At 32.3% G+C, this 8,812-nt stretch overlaps 1 protein-coding gene across 2 annotated transcripts; it reads left to right on the top strand.

Moving 5' to 3' along the window:
* The first annotated feature begins 539 nt into the window (after nt 1–539).
* On the top strand, nt 540–8,812 carry LOC148608966 (U1 small nuclear ribonucleoprotein A-like). Of its 2 annotated transcripts, XM_088595590.1 has the most exons (8): nt 625–682; nt 1,744–1,899; nt 2,837–2,906; nt 3,177–3,349; nt 3,652–3,773; nt 4,623–4,684; nt 6,515–6,653; nt 7,777–8,812. In XM_088595590.1, the coding sequence occupies exons 3-8, from the start codon at nt 2,843–2,845 to the stop codon at nt 7,934–7,936; spliced, it is 720 nt and encodes a 239-aa protein (XP_088451716.1). In that variant the 5' UTR covers nt 625–682; nt 1,744–1,899; nt 2,837–2,842; the 3' UTR covers nt 7,937–8,812. The 2 variants fall into 2 exon arrangements, with proteins under 2 accessions (XP_088451715.1, XP_088451716.1); XM_088595589.1 differs by lacking the exon at nt 1,744–1,899 and having other exon boundaries at nt 540–682.

Below are 8,812 nucleotides of genomic sequence, written 5' to 3'. Positions count from 1 at the left end.
TAAGATGAATATTTTTTCGAAGTTTCAGATGTTTTGTACCAGTGGAAACAGAACATTCTGAAGACTGTTTACTATTGCCTATGTACCTTGGCAAAATTATCAGTGGTCATATAAGTACACCATCTTAAAATTTGACGGACCTCTAAAATAATAAAGCTTGATATATTGTTTCTCCAGTTCTACAAAACTTGACTGGGAATAATATATTAATTCTGAAAATGCATTACTGTTATAAGATGTTTTAACTGATCTGTATTTTTATGTTTGGTGTTGGTATGAAACGCTATAATAAACTATTCTGTTTGCCTAATTAGTAATTTTTATCTTATGTCACCAGTTCATATCAGGAACTTCCCGACTGTTTCTGAACGATACATAGAATATAGTCCATGTATTATTCCTTTTATATAAATTCATCAATGTATATGTTTCAAGCAATTATTCAGCTCAATAATATTCTATTTTTGCTGCTAATGAAAAGAAGTGACCTGTAATTTATTGCATGTCTATTTTTCCATAAATCAATTGTCCCTTTGTAGAACATGAAGGGGAAACAGTAAAACCCGGAAGCTAAACGTGCCTTCTCCCGGACTTTAATTCCGCGATTTACACACAAACACATTTGAGGCACGCTTACCGAAAGAAGAAACCGACTTCATCAAGGATCTTTCACTTTTTACAGGTCAATAACAAGTTATAGAAATACTAATTGTATTCTTACGCATTGAAATTAATCGTTTACACAAAATTGTCAGGTTGCTGTTTTTAATTCACGATTAGAAGTATATGCGGTTACATTTGTCCCACATCAACTGACTTTCATGTACACTCGGGTCACTCAAGACTCCCTGATCTCATTCTCATTGACACAGATGAAGTCCTCTATTATTTATTCAATATACAAATGATCTCCCTAACATTTTTGATCATTCAGAAACAGACCTGGTTACACTGATTACTACAAAATTGAAGGCAATAGCGCTTCGTCCACGAATTCGTGTACGATAAGCCTATTCAGGCTAATCGTCCACACATCCAGTTTACATCAAAACAATACAGAATCTTGATGGATATGCCTGATTAATTACGAAAATGTCCAACTTATTCACAAAGGTACGACTATTAATGTCATCACGAACTTTGTTCACATTTAATGAATTGAACAGTTTTATGTTCATGTTTTATACTAGTTTGACTGCATATTTGATAGTGGGAGCAAGCTCCTGTGCTTGAAAAATGGACAGGTTTTATGTTGGTCTGACACAGAACAAGTCACAGAAGTTATGATGAGTGGTTCCAAAGACAATGCAGCGTCTTTACCAGATGTTTAAAAAAAATTAAATCTTGGTTGAAAATATTAATATCCCACATGTTAAAAAACAGATGGAATATTCTTAAAATTTTTGTTTCTACAAAGAAGAACCAGTTTGAATTGATATATTTCACATCTGCCGTCTGGAATGGCAGCATTATGATTTAAAATGTGCCGGACTGAATCATGTGCCAATACAATCTTTCTCTAAGTGCAAACTTTGTTTGAAATAGTCTTTCAAGTTTGTTGAATGTGTATTTTGCATTAATTCTGAATGAATTTTAATCGTTACTTGTTACATCAGTTATGATTTAAATTGTATCTGTATCATTTTGTATATATTTGTATAAATAGAATTTCTTACAATTTCCACATTATTAACATAAATGAACCGTTTCTGTCATGATTCTGTGTGTTATTGACTCAAATAGGATGTGTGGATGATTAGCCGGTAGTGGCTCCCTATCGACAAATGAGTGGACAAGCAGTCACTGCCAAATTGAATTGTCTCCCATGTGCTGATGACTGAAAAGTCCTAATTCTTACTCTTTTTTGTCTACAATCCTGTTTGAATAAATTAATATGGAGTAGGTATTTCTTTTTGACCAATATTAGGTTTCATTGTAAATGACAAATAGTTGTAATAGGCACATGCATGAGCAGTGCTTTGCAGGGAACGTTGACTATTCATGTTTATTTGAAATGAAAATATCTTTGAAGTATATGAATTATTATTAAAATGAATATTTCTGTTTTAAACCCCATATGCATTTGTCCATTGCTTAAATTTCTGGCATTTAAGTATTGTTTGTTTAAGGAACTGAGTTTGGGATGAATGCAAAAGGGACATTATATTTACATTCTCTCCACAACATATCTGTTCTGGATGATGAACCTTTGTTCTCATCATTCTGCAACCTGCTAACTTGCATGTACATGTTGTCAAAGAGCTCTCCACTCCCGCCATCAATGTATTGTTCTAGACGAAAGTTAAAAAAAAAAAAAATACAAACAAAACAAGAATAATTGTATTCAGCAATGTATTGATGAAATGATTCTTGTGACAATAGTATGGTAAGATCAAGAGTTCAGCTTTAGAGCGCTTTAAAGACAATTTTTGACCATGTGAGGGATTCAGGCTCTCTAGACCCTCTAGTTTAAATTCTGATAACATCTTTTAGCTTTCATGGACAGATAGTAATCAGCAATTTATTATTGTTAACAAATAACAATGAACACAATATTTATGCACCTTTGTAGTATTTCAGCAGTCTTTACACAGCTCAAGCATAAATTATCTATGGTATTAACAAATGATAACATTCACAAGCTGTTCAAAATAGTGGAAACAAAAGGCATATGATCTCAGTTAATCTTGAAACATTAGAGTTAAAATTGCTTGGTTGATCATGAACATTACACTTACCCTGCTAAGCCCTTTATTTTATTGAGATTCATTACTAGAAAGAAGGGTCATTTGTACACTACTTGAATGAATTTTTTCTAATTATTTATTCTTTTCAGATCATTATGGACATTCGACCAAATCAGACTATATACATAAACAATCTCAACGAAAAAATCAAGAAAGATGGTAAGTAAACTTGTAACTAGTGTAAATTCAAACAAATAAAATAGTCATGTTAGTTATTGACAGTTTTAGTGTAGTTAGTGTAGTGTAGATTTATTTGATCTTGCCTTCTGTTTTTAAGGAAAGAAAAAAATAAGAGAGAATGGTAATATATTCATATTAAAAAAAAATATCATGCCCTACATGTACATTGCACATGTGCCATTTAAACATATTCTAGGGAAGACTACTTTAAAATTGCATAGCATTTTTAATTTTCCTTTTCTGTTTCAGAATTGAAGAAATCTCTGTATGCCATATTTTCTCAGTTTGGACAGATTTTAGACATTGTTGCAATGAAAACACTGAAGATGAGAGGCCAGGCATTTGTAATATTTAAAGATATCAACAGTGCAAACAGTGCATTAAGATCTATGCAGGGTTTCCCTTTTTATGACAAACCTATGGTAAAATTCTGTTTTATGTTGATTTTAATTATAGGTGAGATAATTAAGAAAATACTTATTTCACAATTTTGTCAATTTAATGCTTAACAAGTCCTACAATCTTGGAGTATAGATGAAGATAAATTTGCTCTTAATGGAAAATCTTGTGTACAGCTTGTTTCTAATGCATATTATTCCCAATGATATTTTTTGTTTCCAAACTTTTTGTGAAAACCATAGAGTAGACAAAATTAACATTTATATTTACAGGGTAAATTCACTTTGACTAAGATTTATCAAATTAGAAATATTGTTTGTTGTAGAGAATTCAGTATTCTAAAAGAGACTCTGACTTGGTAGCTAAAATGAAAGGAACATTTGTTGAGAGACCAAAAAGAAAGAAGGAGGAAGAACCAGAGTCCAAGAAAAAGAAGAAAGGACAAAGGTAACAACCAAATCTCAGTCTTCTATTATAAGAAAAAGTATTTTCAATCAGTTCATTCTACATGCTTATTAATAAGCAAAGTTTTAACTAGTCCAACTGGGTAAGTGATAACTTGGATATGTATAAAATTTTATAACAAGGTTCTAAACTATAAAAGGAAGGTTGGTATTGATTTTGGGGGTTCTAGTGGTGAAGAATTCTATGTGATCTTTCCTCTAGCAAATCTGGGTCCATCAAGTCTGGATCTATCAAGTCCATTTTAAACATTTCTTGTCCTCACGTTATTGAACTAATTTAACCGAACATTGAATGATTACAAATCATGTTCTGATGAAAAGTGCTAAATAACCTATTAAATTACTAAATATAATACTTCTTGATATTACAAATAAGACCAATCTTCATTTTTGGGTTCAACGCTGACAGTGGTCCAAATCCTGTGCCTACCTAATTTGAGAGAGGACTTCCTCGAATTTTTGTCTTTTGGGCTATTTTAATTAATCTTTACAACTTATTAGTCCTGAGGACAGGACTGCAAAATAATTTTGACGACTACCTAATTTATTTATCAAATATTCCTATGGGCTATGTTTAAAGTGGCAATCAAGCTTTGCTTTCCTGATACTACATATGCAAGTATACTATGTATTCATTAATTCATTTGTGTATTTATCTACTTGCACCCTGGTAACTATTTTTTTTTTCATCAAATATCTGCCAATTAACTTTAACTGATAGAAATACACTATTATTCATTGATCTAGAATCATGGTAATTTTAACCAAGTATATGTCTGTACCTATTAATTGTACCAAAGTTTCAATTAATTAATCCGATATCAATTTGCAGACAGAATGTTGCCCCAACCCCACAACAGCCACCAGTACAACAGATGCCTCCTATGAATCCAGGTAAAGTTATGTGGTATGATTTGAAGATTCATGCTTTTTTAGCTCACCTGACCAAAGGCCAAGTGAGCTTATGCCATCACTTGGCGTCCATCGTCGTCATGGACAAATTTTCAAAAATCTTCTCCTCTGAAACTACTAGACTGACAGGTTTTAAACTGGTCAGATGGCAGTTTTTTGCAAATAACTCAAAAACCGTTGCCTTTAGCAAATTTCTGGCATGGGTAATATTGTTCAGCATCATGAGATGGACTTATGCTGAAATTTTCAAAACAATTTGTCAACTGATGTAGGAGTTGCGGCCCCTGAAACAGTTTTTTTGGGCATTTTTTCCGGGTGCCAGTTTGAAAATCTTCTCAAAATCCATTGAGAGAATTCAATGAAAGTTGGCTTATTGTTCCTTATTGTTTCCCACACAAAATGACCATTGGGATTTTTGATTTGTTAAAAAACATGGCCGCTGTTACTAAAAAATTAACATAGGGGTCAGGAGGTAGTTTTTTTGCAATTAACTGAAGAACTATTACCTGTAGCAAAATTCTAGCTCGGTTATATTATTTAACGCAATGGGATGGACTTGTGCTGAAATGTTAAAAACATTTTGTCAACTCATGTAAAAGTTGTATCTCCTGAAGCATTTTTTTTTCACATGTACGCTTTTGAAAATCTTCTTTTCTAATATTATTTAAGATCGTTCAATGAAAATAAGCACATTTGTTCTTTAGGGTATGTGTTCAAATTGACTTATGTGATTTTTAATCCATGATAAGATACAACTGACATTACTAAAAATGAAACATAGGGGTCAGAAGATCTTTCCATGGCAAATAATTCAAAAACTGTTACTTTTGCAAAAGCTTTGCAGGGGTAAAATTTTTCAACATCATGAGTCCTACCAATGCAGATATTTTAAAAACAATTTGTCTACTGATGTAGGTGTTTTGGCTCCTGAAATAATTCTGAATTTTTTTTTCCACATTTACAACTTTGAAAATCTTCTCTAAAACCATTTAAAATCATTTAATGAAAATAAGCATATTGGTTCTTAAGTATATTGTGCTATGACATCTGATTTTTAATTCGTGAATAGATATGGCTGCCTCTACTGAAAACTGAACAAAGTGGTCAGAAGACATTTTTCTGAAAATAATTCAAGAACTGTTGCCTTTAGCAAAATTCTGGTCCAGGTCATAAAAATGCCATTAAAAGCATTTACTACATTTGACAATCAAGTTAATTTTAACTTGGCCTGCCTCATTCCTCAAGTTTTTGGAATAAGCAAATGGTTAACCAGGTGAGCAATTCAGGCTCTCTTGAGCCTCTAGTTTGGTTGGAAGTGTTCAAACCTGTAATACCATTTTTAGTACAGATGAAAAGCCAGATTATTTTCGTCATGTCTCATCCTGTTTTGTTTCTTTTTTATGGAGAAGGAAAAAGTCGGCATCATTCATATATATTTTTATATGACTGAAAAACTTTTGCAGTCATTTAATGGTATTGTGCTTGCAGTTTTAACATGTATAATTGTACAAGGACAATTATTTATCTGAAAAATGACTAGCATTGTATTGGGCTCCATGATTATTTACATAATGTGTATGGTATTAACTCTTCAATTGTATATTCTGTTCAACAAGACACTTATAAAATACTTTTACCTTAGAATTTTTAATTTTATTTCAGTAAAAAGATATTGGACAAAGCCAATTTTTTCTAAGGTTGTAATAAAGTCGTAATTGGAGTGTTTCAAAATAATGGAATTTCTATTTATAGTTACAGCAACTGCTGCCACTGTAGAACAATAACAACTCTTTATTTTATTTCTATTTAAAGCTGCTGCTGCCCCAACAGCTCCACCAGCGGCACCAGCTGGTCCCACTACCATACCTGAACAACCACCCAATCAGATTTTATTCTTAACCAACCTCCCCGAGGAAACTAATGAAATGATGTTGTCTATGTTATTCAATCAGTAAGTATAGAAAAATAATGTGGACTATTTCATTTACTACATGGTTGTAATGGATTTCCTACTACCCTTTTAGAAATTATATTCTGGGGGATCTGAAAATCACTATGTAGGTGAAAAGATAGAGAAGAAATACAAGTACCAGTGACCATACAATCTGCTGTATCTGTTACAATAAATGACTAATTGTTATATGTCCACAAAAATTTTGCAGACATAACAGTATGTTGTCTTCATACAGCCTCCATAGACAATTTGGTATCCAGACAATAGATTAAGTATTAATGTAATGTATCTTTATGAAATCATAACACAAGGTGCTGTACCACAAAGGGATGGCTAGAATCGATTTTGGATGCTATCATTTGATCAGGTTAGGAATTAGGGGCCAAATAAATTTAAATGAGCCAGAAACAAGTATTTTCATTATGCCTGGATAATAACTCGAGACTATAAGTGAATTGATCTCTTTGAAATTGTACCTCATAGTGCCATACCACAAAAAGAAGGCTTTGATTTGTTTGGGGGTTGTGACTTGAACTGATTATGAATTTGGGCCTAAAATGGGTTAGAACCCAACATTTTTCATGATAGCTGGATAATAATTGACTTGAGTGATTTGACTTTTGTGAAATTGCACCTTCGAAAGGAATTCTGGGATTGATTTTGGGGTTGTAACTGGAACCATTTATGGATCAAAAAGGGGCCATTTGATGGTCCAATTCATTCCTATCAGGTGTCAATTATTTAATTGAAATCAATTTCAGAGCTGTATCTAGGTTAAATTGTGTGTCTATATTTGCCCCACGGCACCTGTCAGGTTTGGACCTCTACAGTCTTATCTAGCTGTACCCAGTGAAGCATTTGATTGTAAATAGAGTAAACAAATGTTAATGATAACAATATGTCAACTTTTCCAAATAAAATTAACTTGAAATTTTGCTGTGTGAAATTTTCACTCATGTGTTCTATGTATTCCATTTGCCAAGTATTGAACATTGAGTCAGGGTCTCTTCAACACATGGCAAGTGTCTTTTGTTATTTATTACTTGGTAGTGTCATTTTACCATGATTTTTTACTATTTAGTATTTAGAAATGCTGTAATGATTTGTTTTTGTTTTTCAGATTCCCTGGTTTTAAAGAAGTGAGGTTAGTTCCTGGTCGACATGATATTGCTTTTGTTGAATTTGAGACAGAAGTACAATCATCAGCAGCCAAGGAAGCCCTTCAAGGATTTAAGATAACACCTACAAATGCCATGAAAATATCATTTGCTAAGAAATAGACAGAAGATACAGTCGTATTTGTTGTGGATTTACTCTTCTGAATTATCCCTTTAAATTTACAGTTTACATGATTCAAGTTCAACTCTGACCAAAAATTATTTATTGATATTTTAGTATCTTTTTGCTTCCTATCCTAATAAGATTTTAACTTCCTTTCTTTGCTATTGTGAAAATTCCTGAAACAAATTCAGAGATTTATATGTACAAAATGATGACTGAATATGGGAAGAATAAGGGGTATTGTAGTATTGTGTAATATATAAAATGTAATATAGATTTTTTTAGAATATTTTTTGAATTTGACAAGTGAGCATCAAAAGAATAGGCTTACTAGGAATTCTAAGTTTTCAATTTAGATGTTTTAAAGGACAACCTTTTTAACTGCAATTATTTCATTTTCTTATTCAACTATTTTATCAGACATAGATTCAGTGTCTGTATCAGCAATGGGTAGGTAGGATTTTGGTAGGTACATTCATGTTGTTATTGGCCAAATATTTGTTATCTAACAGCATAGCACCCTTGGTCAGTATGTTGATGGAGTGCAAAACTGTCAGAGTTGAATTCAGATATTAATTCATACCAGTAGACAAATGTAGTACTGAAAATCAAAGTTTTGTGAGTTCAAAACTTCAAAGTTCATTTGCTCATTTTAAAGAGAACTTTTTTTCTAACTGTAAATTAATAAGGCACCAATTGTCCATTCTTCACACAGTGATCTCACTGCAGGTTATTATTTATTCTGTTTGGATCCACCCCTGACAGTCCCATCTCATTTCATTCATTATGCCTTCATTACAACTGACATTGCACTAAGGGCTGTCATTTTTCAATTTGTAACTGATAAGAAATGATAATAAAGAATGCATAAAATC

Source organism: Perna viridis, chromosome 8 (assembly GCF_037379345.1).
Source record: "Perna viridis isolate PV_CMFRI_1.1 ecotype Kerala chromosome 8, ASM3737934v1, whole genome shotgun sequence".
NCBI classification, from domain to species: Eukaryota; Metazoa; Mollusca; class Bivalvia; order Mytilida; family Mytilidae; genus Perna; species Perna viridis.
This window is presented reverse-complemented; position numbering and strand designations above follow the sequence as displayed.

What these genes read in the sequence shown, in the direction of transcription:
- LOC148608966 (XM_088595589.1), top strand. Translation starts at nt 2,843, where the DNA reads ATGGACATTCGACCAAATCAGACTATATACATAAACAATCTCAACGAA. An exon ending in AAAAAGAAGAAAGGACAAAG is followed by an intron (nt 3,774 to 4,622) that starts GTAACAACCAAA and finishes ATCAATTTGCAG; the next exon opens with ACAGAATGTTGCCCCAACCC. An exon ending in TTGTCTATGTTATTCAATCA is followed by an intron (nt 6,654 to 7,776) that starts GTAAGTATAGAA and finishes TTTGTTTTTCAG; the next exon opens with ATTCCCTGGTTTTAAAGAAG.